The 24,695-nt window shown below is 43.3% G+C and overlaps 1 protein-coding gene across 1 annotated transcript in view; it reads right to left on the bottom strand.

Moving 5' to 3' along the window:
* Positions 1–24,695, bottom strand: part of MYOM3 (myomesin 3) — an 89,625-nt gene that overhangs the window by 61,917 nt on the left and 3,013 nt on the right. The window contains exons 3-5 of the mRNA XM_018572187.1: positions 16,557–16,637; positions 12,424–12,583; positions 10,408–10,565 (exon numbers count right to left, since the gene is read on the bottom strand). Coding sequence (XP_018427689.1) covers positions 10,408–10,565; positions 12,424–12,583; positions 16,557–16,637 — 399 coding nt within the window. The remainder of the gene's footprint in view (positions 1–10,407; positions 10,566–12,423; positions 12,584–16,556; positions 16,638–24,695) is intronic.

Raw genomic sequence — 24,695 nt, 5'->3', positions numbered from 1 at the left:
ATATATATATATATATATGCCTTGTTTTATAATAAACCTTTAAATATAGAGTGAATACACAACTTTGTGTGACTCTTTATTCCCAAGTACTTGTCTGAGGCTGGCAGCATGATCGAATCCCGGGAAACCTTAAAGAAAAGTCCTACCAGGAGACTGAGGGTTCAAGTCCGCTCAGTGTAACTTTCCTGACGAACCCTAACAACTAATACAAATAAAGTTTTTTGAATACTTGATACTTTTGTTTTTTCAATGTGGCTTATAGGCTCAAACAGACTGGGAACATTGGATGGGCAACATCCATTGTACCTTTTACCAAGGCAGGGTACATGTATAAAGGCTTTTATGCTGCCAGTTCTTTGATTTACTAGTTTACTTATAATGCAGACCCAGGACTGGGGTTTGCTGGCTGAAATTTCTAGTCTTTACAAAGCTTTCATTTTCTTGCATTGATTACTTTGATATTTTACTATCATAGCTTTTATAGTCAAATTATTTAAACTGGAGCAGTTAATTTGCAATACATATTTTATGTTCTGAAGCAATAACTGAGAAAACTATAGGATGCCAGTATGAGAGTAATAAGTTAGTATGCAGTTCATGTGGGTGGCAACAGCAGCAAAATATGCCTTGACATGATTTTAGAAACGCTGACAGCTATATTTGATGAGTGCTTGCTGACACTTACAGTCTCACAATGAATACAGGGAAGATACAATAGTTTACATTTCCTATTGTATACTGCATTGAATAATGTTGCACTCTATTTCATTTTATTATTTATTTAAGTTTTCTTCTGTATTTGGCTCTGTTACTTAAAATTACTTTAAAATGAATTCTAAACAATCAGACAAATTACACAGTTAAAAAAAATACATACAGTATATGTGAAGTATTTTACCCGCAAAACATTTCTGATTCTCCTCAGTCAGTCTTGTAATTTAGGCAACCCTTTCAGACAGCACATGCAGGTACTAAACCACTTCATAAACTAAACAGCAGTTTAGAAATATAGCCTGGGCAAGGACCGGCCTTATCTGTAACTGGGCAATAATGGAGCAGTAGCACATTGCTCATCCATCTGTCACCGGACTCCTCCCCCCCTCCCTTCGTTAGCTGGTGAGTTTGCCCAAGAAACTTTCTGCACGAGCGCCAGCCAAGGCATTGGCCTATACACATACAACACAGCAATGAAGTAATAAAATGAACTAGGATCACACTAATCCAGCACGTTATTATTCTGAGTTGCCCCACTCAAGCGGCGGCCATATTGAGTGGGGCACGTGAGATTAGTAACGTGCTGGATTAGTGTTATCCTAGTTCATTTTATTACTTCATTGCTGTACTGTATGTGTATAGGCCAATGTAGTTGGATCTGTATGTGCGTTATAATAAATCGAAATTAATCGATTAAAAAAAATTCCGATTAAGCGAACACGTAAATTTTAATCAGTACCAGCCCTACATTTTATGTATAAAAATGGAATTAAGTTTAAAAGCTAAATACATCTATATTATTTTTGACTAAAAAATAGCCAGAATTTACCAGTCAAATTTACAGCTCATGAAGGCAATACAAGTGACTCCTTTGAAATCTACTGCTGCTTTTAAACTGGAGCAGTTAATTTGCAATACATATTTTATGTTCTGAAGCAATAACTGAGAAAACTATAGGATGCCAGTATGAGAGTAATAAGTTAGTATGCAGTTCATGTGGGTGGCAACAGCAGCAAAATATGCCTTGACATGATTTTAGAAACGCTGACAGCTATATTTGATGAGTGCTTGCTGACACTTACAGTCTCACAATGAATACAGGGAAGATACAATAGTTTACATTTCCTATTGTATACTGCATTGAATAATGTTGCACTCTATTTCATTTTATTATTTATTTAAGTTTTCTTCTGTATTTGGCTCTGTTACTTAAAATTACTTTAAAATGAATTCTAAACAATCAGACAAATTACACAGTTAAAAAAAATACATACAGTATATGTGAAGTATTTTACCCGCAAAACATTTCTGATTCTCCTCAGTCAGTCTTGTAATTTAGGCAACCCTTTCAGACAGCACATGCAGGTACTAAACCACTTCATAAACTAAACAGCAGTTTAGAAATATAGCCTGGGCAAGGACCGGCCTTATCTGTAACTGGGCAATAATGGAGCAGTAGCACATTGCTCATCCATCTGTCACCGGACTCCTCCCCCCCTCCCTTCGTTAGCTGGTGAGTTTGCCCAAGAAACTTTCTGCACGAGCGCCAGCCAAGGCATTGGCCTATACACATACAACACAGCAATGAAGTAATAAAATGAACTAGGATCACACTAATCCAGCACGTTATTATTCTGAGTTGCCCCACTCAAGCGGCGGCCATATTGAGTGGGGCACGTGAGATTAGTAACGTGCTGGATTAGTGTTATCCTAGTTCATTTTATTACTTCATTGCTGTACTGTATGTGTATAGGCCAATGTAGTTGGATCTGTATGTGCGTTATAATAAATCGAAATTAATCGATTAAAAAAAATTCCGATTAAGCGAACACGTAAATTTTAATCAGTACCAGCCCTACATTTTATGTATAAAAATGGAATTAAGTTTAAAAGCTAAATACATCTATATTATTTTTGACTAAAAAATAGCCAGAATTTACCAGTCAAATTTACAGCTCATGAAGGCAATACAAGTGACTCCTTTGAAATCTACTGCTGCAAAGTCATGGGATAGGGAAGGCTACTGCCTAGGCAACCCATTTCAGGGACCGGCGTAGTACCGTTTTTTTCCTGATTATTTTAATTACATGCAAGATATATTTTAGAAAATGTTGGGTTAAATCATCTTCCAGAGTTTTATATCTCTCAGAGAGGCCATTGATGACACTATAACACAGAGGCTTGTGACTCCACAATGGCACTCAAGGGCATAACAAAGGTGTCTCTTTCTTACTAGATTCCTCAGTTCTTTTTTATTTATAGATACATAGTAAGATCAGAGAGGGTAATGTTATCATTTGGCTTTGTAATGGTTGTGTAAGGATTCCGGTGGTTTGCGTTCCAGCCTGGAACGCAGCGCCTCTGATGCTATGACGGCACTTCCGGCTTGCGCTCCAGCTTGGAACACAGCGGCCGCGGCGCCATCTAGTTTCGCCACCCACTCATCCACATGCCTATATAAACAAGGAAGTAGCTGAACAGGGTGTTCCACTAATGGAGTGTCAGGAAGCAGGGGGTGTTGCCACTGCTCGGGGGCCACGGGCACGGCACAGGGCACGGGTTTCCCCTCAGCTTGGCAGAACTCCTGGTGCCCAGGTTGCGGGTGCGCATGCGCGGTACGCAGGCTGCGCGCGCATCCCCAGGGGCACGCGTGTAGCACTCCTGCATCATTAGGCATCAGGTGTGAGCCTTGCTGGGGAGGTTCCCTGTACACACCTTTCATCTCTCTCGCCTGCCATTGGTTCCCGAGGAAGGAAGCCTCCTGGTTGCCTCGGTGACCGGGGGGTGGTCCTAACTCCCCTGGCTATAAAAACCTGGCCTGAGCTCTGGCTTATTGCTGAGTTATTCCACCTCATGGTGTGACATACAAAGCTCCCCTCCTATGTGCCTTGTTGCCTGTTTCCTGAATCCTCTGCTGACCTCCCGTGTACCGACCTTGGACCGCCTATCGTTTCTGACCCTCTGCTGCCTGCCTCGACCTCGGATTACCCTCGACTACCTCTTTGGATTGCCCCCTGGTTACCTTGCCTTCGGACCCTTCCGGCTGCTTCCTGCCAGCGGGTTCCCTCTGTGCTGCTCGCCCACGGACGCACCTGATATGGAGTGTGCACCCTGTTAGCTCCATTCATACTCTGGACTGCAAGGACCGAGAGGACTACTCCCTAAACCCCACGGCTGTGTGCTAGAGGGACCTATATTTGGCGCATAGTACTAATATTCCTGTGAACGCCAGAGGGGGAGATATTCTGGAGCTACTTGTTTTACAACATACCATGTCTGCCACAGTACCAATGTTAAACTGATATAAGTTCCCAGAATTTTGCATCTGTTGTTACACCACCCAATGAGCCAGGGCTCTAATCCTTAGTTAAGTTTTATATTATTTTCCTTTTTGTGGCGTATGATGCTAGTAACCCCATACTCTCCGCCTAAGACTGAGAGAGACGCCTGGGGTTCAGCCTGAATAGCCACTAAACCACAAAACTACATCCCAGAAAGTTGTTGATCGTTGATGTCAATAGACTCCGCAGTTGAGATCCTGACAACTAGTCTCGGAGTGTTACAGGTTGGGACAGTTCAGCTGATGTGGGAATACTGGAGACAACATGTCACCATTGGATACCCCACAAAAAATGATGTGACCCTGTGATCCAACCAAATAGTAGCCATGCAACATCTAAAATATTACTTTAAGGCAAGGTATAGCTTTAGTAAAGTAATGGTGGACGATCTACTAACAAGGTATGTACCTAGAATGTTGACTATGACATCACAAAAATGTGAATTCTTAAATGATTTCCTTTGATGGAGTGTTACAAATAGCAATCATAGTTTGCTTTACTCCTGTCCCTTAAGCAAAGTGGGCTAAATGTGTTTGTGCTTTATTCCCACAAAACCTGATCATTTGAACGTCTCACGGTCTGACAGCTAAGCTGGTTGTTTTCAGTGACAAGAGCATTTCTAAGAAAACTGAAGCTGAAGGGAATGCTAGTGACAAGCTGTCGCGCAGTGCATAATGCAATAAAGCAGACATGTGGATTTGATATCTTGTATGGCATTACTGGTATCAGCTTTAATCAGTAAGCAAATCATGTGTAATGATAACTCATGATAACTAGACAGGTCTTAGATTACTGCTGCAAGAACAGTAAATAAAAAAAATTCTGATTAGTTTGAAATGTCTAGTTGCTATAGTAGGCCTAGACTCAAACTGTAACTTCTATTTTGAATTCCTCCTGAAAAATAGCAGTGAGCTTCTTTATATCTGAGTGTGCATAGGCACACTAGTAGCATAATAGCTTTATATGTGCAGTGTGTGTTAATTGGCACTGCTGCCTCTGACTGCTATTTCATGAGTTTTCGAGTCAGATTTGGAGATGTCACTACTTTGCTGCTCACTGTTGTCCTCGCTGGTGGAAATCTCTACCCAAACACCCGTGGTGCATGGAGCTCCCTGTTTCTGCTTTACTTATGCTGTGGATTAGTGCTTACTCCACCTTTCCTACTGCTTGGCTATGTTTACCCCACTTGTCATCAGAAAATCAGTTATCAGGTTGGCAGCACCTCTGAAATGAGGAAACAAAGCCATGTTCCTCTATCAAGATGGCTACCTCAACACAATACTGGTGACTAGTCTCTTGTACTCTGCTTGTCTTTTTGGACACAGCTTCCACGGTCCTCTTCAATACAGTTTGGAAATCTTTGTTCTTTGAATACAGTAGCAATAACAGATCTAACCATAAAGTAACTGTTTTATGGCTCGCAGAAAAAAAGGAGAATATCTTTAAAAATTTTAATGTGGGTTTGTAATTAAGAGTCGAACCATGCACTCTGCATACATTGATGCTTTGTAGTAGACAATTTGAAAGCCATCACACATTAAAAAATGTTCTGTATTTTACCAGGCAACTGAAAGTGCCTTCATCTTCTTCTTTATCATATGAAGCAGAAGCTGAAGCTGGGTTGTTCTGAGCAGATTTTGGAGCATGGAGAGGGGAATGTGCCACTGCGGAGCAGAAAACACACCACTAGTGGTGTGCGTGAATGGGGTGCAGCTGAGCAGATTCACAAAAACAGGAGCTGCTCAAAGGAGCAGGAGCAGTTTGTGCGTTGAGAGTGGAGGAGAGGGAGTGTTCTGCTGTCACAGCAGGAGCAGAGTGTGTGGAGAGCGGTGGAGAGCGGGTGCCCATCTGTGTGGCTGCTAAGGTGAGAATACTGTAATTGCTTGGGGGATACTGTGCACTGGGGGTTCTTTATAATAACTTAGGGCAGGAAGGAGGAAGACCTGTATGTGGGTGAAGGCATGGAGGAAGCCCTGACAAGCACTGCAAATATTTACAAGGCATTGTATTACCAGACACTGTTAGTATTGCTGAGCACTGTATTACTAGGCAGTATAAGTACTGTGGGGTACTGTGAGAATTGCTGTGCAATATAATATTGGGCACGGTGAGTAGTGCTGGCCGCTGTTTGAGCACCGGAGATTAATTACAAATCATAGGGAGAAGGCTAAGGTATTAAATACATTCCTCTCCTCTGTATATACTTATGAAAAATTGGATATATATTAAAGTGACATTAAAGCCAAATTCTTTTCCCCTCCCCCCCCATGTAAATGTTAGCACTTACCTCAAATGATGTCTCTTATTCTGATCCTCCTCTTCTTTCCCCATGTTTTCAGGTGTCCCTCCAGCGGTGCGACATCACTCCGATCCAGCGCTGACTGCTCTGTCTCTCCGATCCAGCGATGTCTGCAGGCGGGTGCACACGTCCATAGACTTACCTTGCGTCTCTGCTCGTCTCCCGGCCGAGAATCGGAACTGCTCATGCGCCCGCGCCAAGATCCTTTGCGGCCCTACGATCACTTCCTGATTCTCGGCGCGGGAGCGAGCAGCGATAACGAGGTAAGTTTAAAACCAGTTCAAGCGGGGTTTTTTTTTTTTTTTTAAACTTCTTGCCTATATCTGTTTAGAACCCCTTTAATGGATAAAACAAGAATGTGAGAAGCTTTGTGCATAATATAACACAGTTGTTGACAGTAGTCGGAGTTCAACAAAGGCTAGAAAAGTTTAATGCAAATAAATTCTGAGGACTAGATAACTTTCACCCAAGGGTACCCAAAGAGTTCAGCAAAGTTATCACAAGACCAATGTTCCTAATTTTCAGGGATTCTATAGCAACTGGAAAGGTACCACCTATATTCAAAAAAGGTTTAAGATGCCTACTTGGGAGCATCAATAGTATGCAGATTTCTTGAGGGATTGATAAAGGACTATCTACAAGATTTTGTCTGTGGTAATGGTGTCACAAGTATCAACCGGCATGAATTTATGAAAGACCGTTCTTGTCAGACAATCCTACTAACATTCTATGAAGAGGTGAGAAGCAACCTAGATGTAGGAAAGCTAGTGGGTGTAGTGTACCTAGACTTTGCAAAGGCATTTGATACAGTACCGCATAAACGCTTAATGTACAAGCTACAATCCATGGGCATTGATCAAATGGTATGTAGATGGATAGAAAATGACTACAGGGATGTGTCCAGGAAGTATATATAAATGGATAATTTTCAAATTGGTCTAAGGTCAGGAGTGGCATGCCCCAGGGTTCTGTGTTAGGCCCAATATTATTAATGATATTGGGGGAGGTGTTAGCAGCCATATTTCTGTGTTTGCTGATTATACGAAAATTTTCAAGGTAGTATACTTGAGATTAGACATAACAACATTACAGGAGGTCCTGGATAAAATAGGGGATTGGACAATTACATGACAGATAAGGCTTAATGTTGAAAAATTTACAGTAGTGCATTTTGGTGTTAAAAATAGGCATGTAGATTACATGTTGATGGGAGTTCCACTGGGGACATCAGAAGTGGAAAAATATTTGGGGGTCATAAGTGACTGCAGACTAAACAATAGCATGCAATGCCAGGCTGCATCTAACAAAGCTAGCAGAGTATTTTCATGCTTAAAGGAGAACTATGAGATGAGTTCTAGCCGACCAGTGACAATGAGACTGTCACAGGTCGGCTCAGTAGATCGGGAGGTGAGCGAACACATAATAGGTTCGCTCACCTCTCGATCCTGTCACGGCTCTCTGCCGTGACAGGGGGAGGGGCTGGATTCCCCTCTCCCCGCTCCGATCTGCCAGCGCTGACTGGCGGAACGGACGGGGGAGGGTGCGGGTACAGCTGGCTCTGCCTCTAGATAGGCAGAGCCAGCTGTCACTCACGCAGCTGGGCGGATCCCGTCATCTACGTCGGGATCCGCTCCTGCGTCTCAGTATACCGCGAGCTGTAGCTCGCGGTATACTGAGCTTAGGGTAACGGGAGGACGCTAGTTTGTGTCCTCCCGTTACACTAAGGAGAACTATGGGGAAAAACACTGACCCCATAGTTCTCCTTTAAAAAAGGAATGTACTCTAGATACAAAGCCATAAGTTTGTCACTTCACAAAACACTGGTTTGGCCTCATCTTGAGTATGTGGTTCACTTTTGGCCACCAATCCACAGAAAGGATGTCCTTGAACTGGAGAAAGTTCAGAGAAGGACAACAAAATGAATGAAGGGACTGGGGGACCAAAGCTATGAGACAAGATTGTAAAATGTAAACTCGTTCACTCTAGAAATAAGGCGATTATGAGGGAACATGATTGTAATGTTCACATTGTTTATTGTTGCTGGTAATATCAGCAAAAAACATGTTTACTGTAAACTCAAAAAAGAAGACACGATACCACCACCTTAAACTGGAGTAAAAAAGGGGTTTAATCACAAGGGGAGTAGAGGTTTCTTTTCTGTTAGAGCAGTAAGGGTGTGGAACTCCTTTTCACAAGCTGTGGTATCAACAGAGCATATTGAATCATTCAAGAAAGGTTTAGATACTTTACAGGGAACATACAGGGATACAGGTACTCTTCATGACTAGTACACACAGACACTCACACACACACCCACACACACCCACACTAAGCTTGATGGACCTGTGTCTGTATTCAACCTCAAATGCTATGTAACTATGTAAGTAAACAACTCAGAAAAAAACTATTCTAAGGCGTAAGTACATTTTGATAGGCTTTTGCGTAGAAGGGACGAATGTTCGTTTACCTAATACATTTTTTAGATGCTTTAATAAACTATGAACTCAAACAGTAACCTATACCATTTAACTAAGACTTGCTTCTGTTGTCATACTTTTCTTTGCCCTAATGAGATATACTGTTCCCCACACATACACACCCATCACATTTTCTGAAAGCTTATCTTAACTCAAAAACAAAAATTTTATATATTGCAGTCCTTACCCGTCCTAAAAAGTGATGACTCTGCACTAGTTTTCTTTTTTTAAGGTTTTTTAAAATTTTATTTTCACCTGGTGATCCGGACAGTAACACACTTCGCATCCTAAGGGGACAGCATTCAAACACTGTATCTATGGAATCAATAGTGTCACCCTAGGAGAGGAATAGTGTTTGAAGTAAAGAACATCACCCCACCTCTAGATTTTTTCTGTAATTGCAGAAAATGTACTTAGCCTGAAAAAAAGAAAAATGTTGCAGACACCATATCTAAGGACTAGTAAGCTGCAATGCATTACTTTTTTATTCTTGATTTTAGATATACAGTTTATTTTATCACTTTGAAGTAAACTTTTATTTTTCCTTTGGAAAGCCTGTGATAAAAAGGGCTCTTCAGCCACCTGTTCTGGGATTTTGTATAGCTATAACTTACTGGTAATAGGCTATATTACATGCTTTCTGAAATTGTTAGAGTACTTAGTATTAACCAAGTACTTAAAAAGGAACTTCAAGTACTACGAAAGCCTAATCTTTTTTATCAGCAACACTTCAATATAGAATAATTTAACACAAGAGAATAATCTATGCTTCCCAACAAAGTTCAGAAACACTTGCATTTTTTGTGTACAGTAATTGCAGCACATCCTCTGGCTTGTGCAATGCTTACCTGAACTTCTGGGTGTGGAAATGTGCATTTATGATGTCACTTGAGACTACATGTCCCATCAGTCACTCACCCGCCTAATATATGCATTATGAGCATATTAATTTTACAATCTATTATTCAGAGGCTGAATCATGCAACGTATCTTAATAGCATCTTAGGTCTGTGACTGTCAGATATGCCTTTGAAGAGCATATGTAACAAAGCTTATAATAAACTATTTACTTATGATATTATTTGCTATTTTCTTTACAAAATATATCAATCATTTTAATGAGAGTACACATAATAGTTATTCTATGTGGTATAGTTTTTTATTCCAATATATTTGACAGGACAAAAGATAGCTTTTGAATTTGAAATAATGAAAGGTATTGTGCTTACATATTAAAGGCTTTTTTACTTGAAACAGAGTAAGTGCTGTTCTCCATTTGTGCTTAGCTTTATTTGCTCAATAAAGAAATAGATTGCTACTATTCATAGGGAAAGCAGAGTGTTACATTTATATTTTAAGTTATCTCAACTGGGTTATTGCAGATTCATAATACAATAGACAGGGGGCACTTGCTATGGGGTTTTAATATGTCCTTTGAGAAATACAATCTCAGTTCTACTTGCCCAGAAGAGAATGATGCTAAGAGTAAATGTGGAGCAGACAAAAGAATATTTCCATGTAGTGTATTGTTAGCACAGTGTCAATGCATTGGTAATCATGAGTGACATTTTCTTACCACTGTACAGATGGCCTAGGCGTGCCCATTACAGTACACGCTAGTGTGACAGACATCCTCTCCCACACACAATGTGCCCTGAGTGGGACCCAGAATATAGGTGCACGTCTTGCACACAGCTCTCTGAACTCTTTCATCTGTCTTGATTTTTCTTCAGCCTGCACACAGTAAACAAACATATGGTTATTGTCAAACATTACCTTACTCTACTCTGCACACAGCATAACCACAATGGAAAAAAAACATTTTTTTTCTCATGCATAGAAATATTTTTACAAGTTTCTAAATATAAGCCAACATAAAAGATAGCTTGGTGAACTCTAAAACTAGAAACTAGCGTGTGAAACAAAATGCTGAATAAGATGAACTCCTCTAAGCCCAGTTTATATCTAAAATGACCACAAAACATATCCAAGATGATTTCATAAAATGATGGCTGTTTTTTTATTGCCTCTTGCATTAATTCAAGTGTTTCATCCCCCTAACTTTAGGGGAAAGGTGCACACAATGTAATTCTATCTACTCTGTGCGGCCCCTCCTCTTCTAGGGTTGCCACCTGTACAGGATTCACCCGGACAGTTCGGGTTTTGAATGCTGTGTTCGGGTTTCATGGCAGCAGAAACCCGGACACATGATGTCAGGCAGACAGGGGCAACCAAAATTAATATAGGTAGCCCCCCACTAAAAATAGTCTCTACTGTGATATTTACATATGAATGGGTGGCACTTTTTACTTATGAACAAGCCACAACTCATTCTCCCACAAAAATGTCCGCGCGTCGCTGGAGTGTTCGGGTTTCGCTTGAAGAAAAGGTGGCAACCCTATCCTCTTCCTTTGTGTGCCATCCTTCCTAGCACATCATAGCTGAGTTATTTGAAACCAAGAAAAAGGAAACAGATCAGTTACTATGGTACAAGGGGAGCTTTTGTGTTGTGATCATGCATAGATTGTGATATAATCTTCAGGCATGCTGGTAAGTCCTCACAGAACAATAGGGCTCCAGACCTGTTGTTTATATGCAGTGGCTGGTCCACAAGAGATTAAGAGGCATCGGGATTTGAGTGCTTGTTCAAGCAGTATACTGAGACGCCGCAGTATAGAAACTTGCAAGTAAAGGTGGCCATATACTGATCTATTTTTCTCATTCAACCCGCAGGCTGAACAAGAAAAATAGAGCAGATTCCTCCATTAACACTTAGGAGTGTGTCGATCGAGGAATCCTGCTGTTTGCACTGTATTTTGACAGCAGATGCCGTCCGCAGTCAAAATCCCAGACGAGAGCGGGCAGTTTATTGGCTACCAGCTACTATCGTACAAAAAATGTCAGCTGATCGAGGGATGCCAACCGCAAGGATGCCAACAGCGGCACCCACTGTGCAAATTACGTCCGGTTCCTCAAAAAAACGGATGAAATTTGCACAGTGTATGGGCACCTTAAACCCACTTGCTCTGGTAAGACAGCTCTCAAACAAAAGGCCTCCTGTTATCTGGAAGCAACTCAAAATATAGAAATAATGGGTGCCAACCGAATGTTGGAAGAGTCCAAAGTTAATTACTTAATTAAGTACAATTAATTACTTATAACTTGATCACACAAAAACAGCCAACATGCTTCAGGTGCAACAACAATCCCCTCTTATCAGGGCTTAGAATGTGATAAGGGCTTGAATGGACTCAAAAGAGACAATAACCAAAATATATGTTTTGTTATTAACTCTCCTTTAGGACTGATATTGTAATTGTGTAATCAGCGTTAGCTTCAGCTTAGTAAAAGGGGATGGACACATGATTTTATTCAGCAGTTGATTTGAATATTAGCGATATTTCCTTTATAAGGACATGTTTATTGGATTTAATGATTTTAGACGCTTATTGTTTTAATATATCCTGCAATTTTTTGGACCACAGTTCTTCTGTAGAGGTAAACTAACCAGAGGTGGCATATTTCATATGTTCATCAGTAACATGCAAGTAGGACATTACAATTATTACACAGAAGAGTCACTACGACCTACCCTCCTGTATGAGGCTTTGCGATCAGCCCTTACACGTAATGCTCTGCAGGCCTGGAGCACCTTAACTTCCATCTTCTCCATATTATTCCTGAATCCAGCTTTTCTTTGCTCCCTGGTTTCCAACCACAAGTCTTTCACATCAAATTGTGGTATGCGATAACTGTAATGGTATTCATTATTGGTCAGTAGGTGTTGCAGGATAAAAACTGATTTCTGCTTTTGATGAAACACTGTCCTGTGCATCATGGCATTAAACATAATTAAAAAAGACAAAAAATAATGATATGGAAATGAAATCATAACAAAAATGATGGAATAAAAATCTAAAAAATGTATAGTATGATATGTACATTAAAAACATTTAATAATACACAACAAAAAGTACAGTTCCTCTTCTCTAAGTTTGTTGATATACAGTAAAACCAAATGTCAAAAACTGGGATATAAATAAAAGCCACAAGTTGGTGCAAAATCTGATCAGATCTGAAAGGTCTTGCCAAAACCCCTCAATGTGGGGGGAGCAATATTTATTCAAGAAGTATTAATGGCCTCCTAAATATAATGCAATAAAAGTGTATGTACAAATTATGCAGGACAGGGGACTACAGGTAGACTGTGGCAATGTGTTGTTATTGCACTGTAGGGTTTTCAGACCTACACTACCCATCATACATACACCTTAATGGCAGAAGTTTTTGTTAATTGGTTATTGACTACCTTTCATAACACCCAACATTGTAAGACTTTTAAATCAACCTCTACCTCAATCCAGCCAAACCATTCTCATATCAACCACAACAGGTCCAGACTTTACTGAGGCTTTGCTTATTTAACAAGCAACTCTCTAATTTGTCTGATTATTTAAACAGTTCAGCCAAAATCAGCAGTCAAGCATTCTTGTTTCAAAGATGTGATTATCCAGAAATGCTTTTGAACCTGTATAGTTGCCATTCCTGACCTGTTTTAAAAGGTTTAGGCTCCAGGTCTAAGGCACTGACAAGAAGCGTGTATGCAAAATGTCAATCACACTTTCTAGATTCACTGGCCGCATACATATTCCAGGTTAGTGAAGTAGTTAAGGAAGAAAGTATAGTAGACCTGGAGTAAACCATAGGTTTTAATAAGTATAAATAAACTGCTCAAAAAAATTAGAGGAACACTTTGAAAACACAACAGATCTCAATAGGGAAAATGATCATGCTGGATATCTACTGCATACTGGACTGGGTAATGTGTTGGAAACGAAAGGATGCCACATTGTTTGTGTGGAAATGAAAAATTATCAACCTACAGAGGGCTGAATTCAAAGACACCCTAAAATCAAAGTGAACAAATAATGCAGCAGGCTAGTCCATTGTGCTGAAATTTCATTGCAGCAACTCAAAATGGTACTCATTAGTTTTTATGGCCCTCACGTGCTTGTATGGATGCCTGATAAGGTCAGGGCATGCTCCCAATGAGACAACGGATGGTGTCCTGGGGTATCTCCTTCCAGATCTGGACCAGGGCATTACTGAGCTCCTGAACAGACAACCTGGTGGCGTCGGATGGACCGATACATAATGTCCCAGAGGCAGAGGCGGCTCTAGACTTTGTGAGGCCTTAGGCGAAATTAAAACGCGAGGCCCCACTTGCACTCATAATTAATTCTCTCTCTCTCTCTGCCACTGTGCCCACCACCATCTGTACCCACTGAGCCCCAGCTCTTTCTGCACTTGTGCCCACTTCTGTCTCACCTCAGCCTGTGTCCACTGCCCCGCTGCTCTCCCTCTGCCCACCTCTACTACTGAGGGGTCAGTGAAAACAGACTACCACTGTCTGTGTTCACTGACCCCTCAGATCTCCCCCTCCTCCCCTCTGGGTAAAGAGCTCACCTGGTCTCTTTTTTGTTTGTTCCTCTCGCCACTGACTTCAGTGCAGCAGCCCTCTGCTTTCCGGCCATGATTTGTTGGTGCAACGGTGCCCCCCACCCTCGGATAATGCAAGTGTCCCGTTATAGCTGCCTGTCCCCATGCTCAGCGGTGAGTCCTTTGGGACTCCTGCTTTGAGCGGAGTCCCAGCAGGAGGATGTGTAGAATGAAGTCCTGTATCTGAACTCGCAGACAAAGGTGTGTGTTTTCCGTCCCCTCACAGCACCAGTCCCTCTAGGTGAGTTAGGCAGCCGCGAGGCCCCCGCGAGCGCGAGGCCTTAGGCGACTGCCTAACTTGCCTAATTAGAGAGCCACCTCTGCCCAGAGGTGTTCTATTGGATTCAGGTCAGGCGAGGCCATTCAATTCCTTCATCCTCAAGGAACTTTATTTTTATTTATTATTACAGGTATTTATATAGCGCCAACAATTTACACAGCACTTTACATAGCTGCACATTCACATCAGTCCCTACTCTCAGGGAGCTTACAATCTAAGGTCCCTATCTCACATGCACACATAGAGGGCCAACTTAGAGAGTAGCTAATTAATCTACCAGCATGTCTTTGGTGTGTGGGAGGAAACTGGAGTAAACCGGAGGAAACCCATGCAAGCACATGGAGAACATGCAAACTCCTTGCAGATAGTGACCTGGCTGGGATTCAAACCGGGGACCCCCAGTTCTGCAAGGCAGAAGCACTAACCACTATGCCACTGTGCTGCCCAGAACTGGCTGCATACTCTTGCCACATAAGGCCGGGCAGTGTCATGCAACAGGAGGAACCCAGCATCCACTGCACCAGCATAGGGTCTGACAATGGGTCCAAGGATTTCATCCTGTTACCTAATGGCAGTCGGGGTGCCATTTACTAGCCTGTAAAGGTCTGTGCATCCCTCCATAGATATGCCTCCCCAGACCATCACTGACCCCCCACCAAACCGGTCAAGCTGAACGATGTTACAGGCAGCATAACATTCTCCACGGCTTCTCCAGGCCCTTTCACGTCTGTCACATGTGCTCAGGGTGAACCTGGTCTCATCTGTGAAAAGCACAGAGCGCCAGTGGCGGACCTGCCAATTCTGGTGTTCAATGGCAAATGCCAATCGACCTCCACAGTGCCGAGCAGTGAGCGTCCGGCCCTCAGGCCACCCTCATGAAGTCTGTTTCTGATTGTTTGGTCAGAGACATTCACACCAGTGGCCTGCTGGAGGTCATTTTGTAGGGCTTTGGCAGTGCTCATCCTGTTCCTCCTTGTACAAAGGGGCAGATATCGGTCCTGCTGATGGGTTAAGGACTTTCTAGGGCCCTGTCCAGCTCTCCTAGAGTAACTGCCTGTGTCTTGGAATCTTCTCCATGCTCTTGAGACTGTGTCGGGAGACATAGCAAACCTTCTGGCAATGGCACGTATTGATGTGCCATCCTGAAGGAGTTGGCATGCCTGTGCAACCTTTATAGGGTCCAGGTATCACCTCATGCTACCAGTATTGACACTGCCAAATGCAAAACTAGTGAAAAGAGTCAGAAAAGATGAGTAGGGAAAAAAATGTCAGTAGCCTCCACCTGTAAAACCATTCCTGTTTTGGAGGTCGTCTCATTGTTGCCCATCTAGTGCACCTGTTGTTAATTTAATTAACACCAGAGCAGCTTAAACTGATTAACAACCCCCCAGGAGTTTCATTGACTTGATGCTATACTCAGATTTAAAAGTGTTCCTTTCATTTTTTTGAGCAGTGTAGTTTATACCATTTGAAACCATCCAATGACTGCATAACTATTCTACACATTAAATATACATAACTAATTGCGTGTGTTCATTCTAATATCAGACATAATTGTGCAGCCATTTTTTCATGACAGATTTTACGACAGATTTTGGGAGTTCTAAATTTTTTAAGCAAACTATATTAGGCAATGCAATAATAAAGCAAGCATACCAAATCTAGATAATAGAATGAATATGATATTTTCCATCAAATAGAAATTTTTCAATAAACCTTGCAGTCAGGTTTAATGATTTGCTTGACTGTCAATTGTGAACTAGCACTAAAAAAAAATAAAAAAATAAAAAAAAATTCACAAAATTGTTATTTTCCAGAAACAGCTTAAATCACCAGATTTGTATACCTTTCATGATTAAATTTGCTCACCTCATTTCCTGAAAACAACAGTCCAGCATATTGTTTTTTATTTTTGGAGCAAGCAAAGCAACCTTGTGTTTACTTACAATGTGGACCTCAAGGTTTGTTCTGCTCTGGCTATTGAAAGATCAAGAGATGAAACTGGAATATCCGCATACTCTTCCGTGCTGAAACATGCAACAGAAAAAAAATAGCACCAAGTATTCTTTTGTTCTTATCATGATTTAGTACAATAGATTACTTACAGACATATAAATAACCTTTTGAAACCAATAATACAATACACAACTGTGCCTTTGAAAATATTACAGCTTTATTTGTTAAGGTGCCCATACACTGCTCGATTCTCGTACGAGAATCGCGGGAAATCCCGCGATCGTACGAGAATCGAGCAGTGTGAACGAAGACGTGCGACTGTTTCTACTGTACGGTCACACGTCTTTTGTCTAAGGAGCACGCTGGAAAACCAGCCGAAAATCATACGATTTTCGGCTGGTTTGAACGGTGCTCGGGAGACAAATGCCGAACTGGCCGTTGTGCGCACGCGCACACTGCCCGTTCAGCATTGCGGTCATCGGAAGCCCACCCCTCAGGTGGGCGGGCTTGCGATGATCGAGAGTACGATCTGCCTGTCCAAGATGGGCAGATCGTACGTTTTTAAAATCACTTTACAACCATCACAAGACTGAGGTCTTGCGATGGTTGTACAGTGTATGGCCACCTTTACTCTTGCCTAGATGGGTGTTAAAAGGGAGTAAAGGGCATGGAGGTCTAACACCTGCCAAATGTCTGGCCACTGATGTCTGTTCCTTTCCCCCAAGTCTGCAGTATGTTCTTGTTTAAAAAGCTACCTGTTTGAACAAAATGTTTATTTATGGATTCAAAATCAACGTGCCCCTGTAAATAAAACATACTCACCCTCCTTGCTGTCATCGATCTCTACAGTAATAAAGAAAACCTCCAGCTAAAAAAATCCAACAATTCCGGGTGTGTCAATGTTTTTGAAATATTCTTTTGTTAAGCCTATCTTCCAGCCATATTTAGCTTTGGATAAACATTGGTAAATACTGCTGGTAAATATGTATTGCTGCCCATTAACCTGTTGGGGAGATTTCACTTAACTTTCTGTCCCAGTGACAGCAAGACAAGAGATGGTAGAGTAGTTGTCACTGGGTCAAAAGTCACAGGTAGCAATAAAAACATTGGCCATTTGGTCCATCCCTTCCCGATTTTACTGAAAAATTTTGTTTTTTGTGGGTTTGTGTCCCCAATGGAGAGATTTCTCCTCTATCCATCTCCTGGAGTTGGACTGGAATAAACAGCAACAGATATGAGGGAGTAGTAACATTGTTCAGAAACTCACTTGTGGCGGATGGCAGTGGACAATATACCATAGACCACTGTGAGCTCCTGAAGGCTGTCCAGCCACAAATAGTATTGTTCAATCAGAGCAGCAACAATCACTACAGCATTTACACACCTTATACTTAGCCCCTAATAATTTTCTGGGTCAGTAGTGCTGTTATTTAAAAACATTAATGGTTAGTGGATATTATTTTTCCAATCTTGAATCTAAAATGTCATGCCTAATATGTCAGCCTTTTTATTCATGGTCAGGTCATGTTTAATGACCGAGTGATTGTTACTTCCTTTTGCCCAGGGATACAGTAGGTTTACACTAGTGGGAAAAGTACTCCCATGTTCAGGAATAGTGTGTCACAGCACCCATCATGAAATAATTGTTGTCTGTGATAAACACCTGTTCACACTCATTTGCACTTTTCAGAATGGTATAACATTGCCAGGAGCTAGCTCAGCTATCATGGCCACACTTGTGTACCTAATAGGGCACCTACAGGCAATGCAAGCTAGATTATTATTACCGGTAAGCTAGCCATACAGAGCTCAAAATTTGAGCCATTGGTGGCCCAGCTGGCACTACCTGACTGTTGGAAGCTAAAATAATTGACATCTATGATACATCTTTGATAGAAAGGTTCCTTAATATCGTGAGCTGCCCGTGCTGTTTGATATGCAAATGAAGACCATCAAAGGGTTCTTGGGGCTGGACACTGATCAAAGGAGATCTGCTGGACTGTCATGTCCTGGGGCAAGCCCGACCCCCTGCTGGTATTTACTGCCCTCACCTGTGTCAGCAAGGCATATATGCTGGAATGGGGGCAGGGGCATATGATGGAACCTTCTTCCTGTGTGACACTAACCTAGCTGACAAGCAAGACCTTTGGACAAGGCAAGTCTTTCTGAACTCTGCAATCAAGAATGTGATTCGCTGAGACCTGCTGGAGAGGCGTGTCCGAAGAACAAAAGTTAGAACAGAGAAAAACCCATGGCTTGTGTGAGAGAGAGAGAGAGAATGGTGTAGCTAGCTGTAGGATCCTTAACCTCAATTCCTATCCCCAATTCCCCTTTCAAATTCCCTTAATTGTAATATGTATGTATATCCCTATTTGTAAAAAAACCCGACACTTATTTAAGATTCAGTGGTTCATCAGTAATTTAAGGGCACCCCCAAATCAGAGCACATTCTACACTGACTCAACAAACTCAAAGGAGTCGGGCAGATAAAAGTTGGCTGAACAGTTACTACAGCCAGTCAACTGCAGTCACTACTCAGGTTTTTTGACCGCTTCGGGTGCCAGCTGTCAAAATACAATAGCTTTGTACAAATATTTTTAAGTGTGGAAAGAAAGCATGTTGTTATTCTGTTGGTGTTTTCTTATTCAACACGTAAGTGATGTGAACATCTGTGATCTGGCTAACGGGTATGCAGTAGGAGTTGAAGTGCCACACTATGTGAAGTAGTCCAGATACAACTTTATTCCATTAGGGTCAGTGGACATACATGTAGAGAAGCCAACGCATTTCAGGAGTCCAAAACACACTGCCTTCATACGGGCTAATAGGCGAAATCATTATGTGGGTTACAATCCCTGCAGCTTGAAAGTTGTATTGAGATGTGATAGGAGTATTTTAGGCTTGTTAGCAGCTGGTTTGGCAGCAAGAATAAAATAGCTAGAGGCGGCTCTTTAATTAGGCAAATTAGGTCGCCTAGTTTGCCCTGTCAGAACGGCAGCCAGGTAGCGTTGAGAGCTCTCATCCCTGTAGCTGTCAAACTGAGACTCTCAGTTTGACAGTGACAGGGCTGAGAGCTCATCCCGTTACGTAATCGTTGGTGCGGACCATCGGCTCGGTCTTCTGCACGGAGCTCCGCCCACCAGCCAATGAGAAGAGACCTCACCCCTCCCATCCCCCACACGAGGATCTCTGGCTGGGAGGGCGGAGTTTAACTGCAGAAGCTGATGGAGACGCCCACAAGACACGGCCAGCACAGCACACACAGTACTGGAGTGGCAGCCTGGAGAGCCTTGTGGAAAGCAGGTGAGAGCCCTGTGAAGAGCCCTGCTCTTTGGTATCTCGCCCTGATGAGACCCCACAGAACCCTGCTACCCTGGTGAGGCCCCCTCAGATGGGGTCTCATCAGGGCACTAAAGGGGTCTCATCAGGGCACTAAAGGGGTCTCATCAGGGCACTAAAGGGGTCTCATCAGGGCACTAAAGGGGTCTCACCAGGGCTCTGCGGGACTAACAACCCTGGTTAGACCCCACAGAACCCTGCTACCCTGGTGAGGCCCCCTCAGAGCCCTGGTTTAACCAGGGCTTTGTGGGTTCTCACCAGGGCTCTGAAGGGGTCTAACCAGGCTGTTGAGACCCTACAGAGCACCGGCGAGACCCTAGGGAGCCCTGGTGCTGGTGAGACACTATCTCGCCCTGGTGAGACCAGACAGAGCCCTGGTGAGAGCCCTCAGTGCCCTGGTTTAACCAGTAGGGACTCACCTGGGCTGTGTAGGGTCTCACGAGCACCAGGGCTATGTGGGGGTCTCACCAGGGCCCTGAAGGGGTCTAACCAGGCTGGTGAGACCCCACAGTGCCCTGGTTAAACCAGGGCACTGAGGGCTCTCACCAGGGCTCTGAAGGGGTCTAACCAGGCTGTTGAGACCCTACAGAGCCCTGGCAAAACTCTACAGATCCCTGATGAGACCCAGCAGAGCCCTGATTTAATGAGGGCTCTTTGGGGTCTCACGGGGCTCTGTGGGGGGCTAACCAGGCTGGTGAGACCCCACAGAGCCCTGGTTTAACCAGGGCACTGTGGGGTCTCACCAGGCATCTGAGGGGTCCAACCAGGGTGGCGAGAGCATACATAGCCCTGCCGAGACCCTACAGAGCCCTGGCAAAACTCTACAGATCCCTGATGAGACCCAGCAGAGCCCTGATTTAATGAGGGCTCTTTGGGGTCTCACGGGGCTCTGTGGGGTCTAACCAGGCTGGTGAGATCCCACATAGCCCTGGTGCTGGTGAGACCATACACAGCCCAGGTGAGACCCTACAGGTTTAACCAGGGCTCTGTGGGGTCTTACCAGAGCTCTGTGAGGTCTGCCCGGGGCTCTGTGGGTCTAACAAGGCTGGTTAGACTCCCCAGAACCTTGGTGAGGCTCCACAGAGCCCTGATGCTCTAGTGAGACCCCAAAGAGCCCTGGTGAGACCGTAGAGAGCTTTACAGAGCCCTGGTGCTGGTGGGACCCTACAGAGTCCTGGTGAGACCCTGCGGAGCACTGGTTTTACCAGTGCTTCTTGAAGTCTCACTAGGGCTCTTTGGGGTCTCACCAGGGCTCTGAGGGGTCTAACCAGGCTGGTGATGAAACCCTACAGAGCCCTGGTGCTGGTGAGACCCTACAGAGCCCTGGTTTAACCGGGCCTGTGTGGGGTCTCACCAGGGCACTTTAGGGTCTCACCAGCCCTTTTTTAACCCAACAGAACCATGTTGGGACCCTACCCTGGTGGGCTCTTTGGGATTTTACCACGGCTCTGTGGGGTTTCACCAAGACTGGTGAGACCCCCACAGAGCCCTGCTGAGACCCCCACCGAGCCCTGCTGAGACCCCCACAGAGCCCTAGTTTAACCAGGGCTCTTTGGGGTCTCACCAGTGCACTGAGGGGTCTAACCAGACTGGTGAAACCGCACAGAGCCCTGGTAAAACCCTACAGAGCCCTAATTTATTCAGGGCTCTGTGGGGTCTCACCAGGGCTCTGCGGGGTCTCACCAGCCTGGTTAAACCCCACAGATCCCTGGTAAGACCCCACAGGCCTGAGTGGGGCCTCATGTTTAGGTTTCACCTAAGGCCTCACAAACTCTAGAGCCGCCTCTGATAATAGCCATCAGGGTAGATTAGTCCACCCATTCTGTTTAGAGTGGATGAGGGACTCAAGTGATTTCTCTAGTTTATGACCAGCTTAAAGTGTATTTCCACTTTCACAGCTAAATTGGGATAACACCTGTTTTATATTTGTTATGTGTTCCCCTTCACATAGCATAAGCTAACATATATGATTAAAAAATGCTTCTTGTAATTGTTTTTACTTGGGTTAGGGTTTCTTGTCTTCTTAAGACCTAACATTTTTACTTGCTTCTTCTTCATTTCTAATGTTGGGAGGGGCTGTGAGAGGTGAGGGTTAAAAGATTACATCCCTGGTTTCTCCATTATATGTTAAGGAAGTTGATGAGAGAAACACAATCCTCAAATTTTAGTCCTAAGTCTTTCTTTAGGGACAGAACACTGTGAAGTTACCCAGAAAAACCTGGAATTAGCCATGTTGCCTGCTGTAACAAAACGTCTAAATGGTAAGAAATATATCATTTTTTAAATTATTTTTGGTATGATGTGTGAATAAATACACATAACAAACATATAAAGGGGTTTTCTCAAATTTGACTGCAAACGTGGGAATACACTTTAAAACCATAGTCTAAACATTGCAAAATTGGCATCAAACTTAGATAACCAATCAGATGAGATCTGAACGAGTAATTATTCAGAACGATGTCAGCCTAACCCTAATTCAATTCACAAACTAGAAAGAGGCTTGAAAAATCCGGAATATGGTACTGTCGGAACAAAATCACAGGGCGAATTCAAATTTAGGGCAAGCGTTAAAAAAGCATGTAATAAATCATGGGCAAAGGCAATCTAATGATCTAAAACTTAGTAATAGGGGGTGATTTACTAACCTAAATACACGCACGCACAAGGTGAGCACAGGGAGAATGTGCAAGTCACCTGGGCCATGATGTTCGTCCGTGCCTGTCAGCTGTGGAAGCTAGCCAGCAGGTGAATGGGGGAAACTGTGCTGCTGGTGGTTGGTTGTGAGTTACTATTAACTCTCAAACATCAGAAACTAGTTATCCGATACGTACCAATCCCCATGGGTGCCAGATAACTGGTAGTTTATTGTATCTACATAAGTATGCATGCATATCAAAATGCATTCCCCTTACCATTAGGCTCATCCATCATTAAATTGATTATAATCCTTAAGCAATTTATTATTATGTATGTAGTGTAGAAAATGCGTTGTGTGCTTTATCATTATGAACATCAATCTATGCCTTTGGGGGACTTACCAAGGAGTCAATTAACCTTCCTACATGTCTTTGGAGCATGGGATGAAACCCTTGCAGAAGGGGTCCTAAGTGGGATTTGAACTGGTGAGTTGGGTGCTGTAGGGCAATTGTTCTAACCCCTAAGCCACTGAGCTGCCCTGAAGCATTTATGATCCTAAATCTTGGTAGAGCATTATTCTGCTGGTGGTTGGAGTAAGGCGTCCGTCCAGCAAAATGCCTGGTGGTTGGAGAAGGGTTATGCAAGCACAGGGAGAATGTTCAAATTCCATGTGATCTGAGGCAGGATTTGAACCAGGGGCACAGGTGCTGCAAGGCAGTAGCTCTAACCCCTAAGCCACTGTGCTATAGGCATTGTGATGATGAATGTTTCCACTTCTTGGAGGTGGCTCAGAAACAGTAAGCCGTTTAAACTAAAATTTCAGGTTACAATAAGCAATGGGGTCTATTCACGAAGCTGCCAAAGGATCTGGCCGTAGCTTCGGCCCATTCTTCGGCTAGCTTCGGCCCCAGGACCCCTTCGGTTCAGTAGAACCGAAGGGGTGCTGTACGGGCTATTCACAATAGCCCGTACAGCTCCCGATCATGGCTGAGCGGCTCAGCCGAGCCGAACGCATATGCATCTGGAGGTTCGGCTCAGCGATCCAGATGTTGGATCGGCTGAGTCGAACTCCTTCTGCACTTTGGGTCGGCCGAACATGCTGAGCATGTTCGGCCGGCCCGAAGCCACTCGAAGCAAGCCGATGTACGGCTGATTTCAGCCGATGTACGGCTGAAATCAGCCGTACCAGCCTGAAGTGAATAGCCGAACAGTGTTCGGCTCACTTCACTTCAGATCGGTCATTCACTCGGCTGCCCTCGGCAGCTTGGTGAATAGACCCCAATATATTTCCATTTCAACAATCATAATGCCATTAAATATCCTCATGAGGCAATCCTTTAAGCTGTAGCCAGGAAGTAGTGCCTTACACGTAGATGATAACACGCCATCCGCGCATGTTGACAGCATTAACAGGCGTTTGCATTAACAGCATTGATTCACGCCTATTAACACGCTTTCGCGCAATACGCCTATATGCGCACAGGCGCTATACAGGCATGTTTTTGCATGGCGTGTTCGTGTCGTGTTTATAAGGTTAGTAAATCAACCCTTAGTGTCAGCATGACCCTGTAATTGTCTGAGCTGAACACCGGGAAAACAATTACATACATAGATGAAATACATACAGTACATGGGACCTGTTTTACCAGAAAAGGATAAACTTTACATGCATCCTTGTGCACATGAGCTTGGTGCTGGAGAGGTAAAGTCCTAACAGATGCCACTTGGAAGCTGCATGTTGCAATTTTGCCATGTCTACATCTGAACAATTGTTTATTTCCCAAACCTGGGCAATTCAAGGTAAGTGAATGATGAAAAATGTATAATCAGAAGTCAATCACAGTTAAACCCAGCAAGTCAAAACAATCAGTAGATTCAGAGATGTAAGCAGCTAAATTTACATACAAATCTTGACTTTTCCAGTAAATTCAAGCTTGGCCCTGTCTCTTTCTGTCTACCAAGCCCCCTTTTGGTCACTGGAATTCTGATCACATTAACTTTTTCTCTGCTGTTGCCATCACATTTCTGGCTCCAACGGTGCTGGCATATAAACAAGCTCCCAGTGTTTGCCTTTTCTCTGCAGGCTGCTGGCACTCTAGTAGAAGATCTTCGGGTTGCAGTAAAGCATGCTGATTATTTCTACACTGCTG

Source organism: Nanorana parkeri, unplaced genomic scaffold (assembly GCF_000935625.1).
Source record: "Nanorana parkeri isolate BGI_ZX_2015 unplaced genomic scaffold, ASM93562v1 scaffold1964, whole genome shotgun sequence".
NCBI classification, from domain to species: Eukaryota; Metazoa; Chordata; class Amphibia; order Anura; family Dicroglossidae; genus Nanorana; species Nanorana parkeri.
This window is presented reverse-complemented; position numbering and strand designations above follow the sequence as displayed.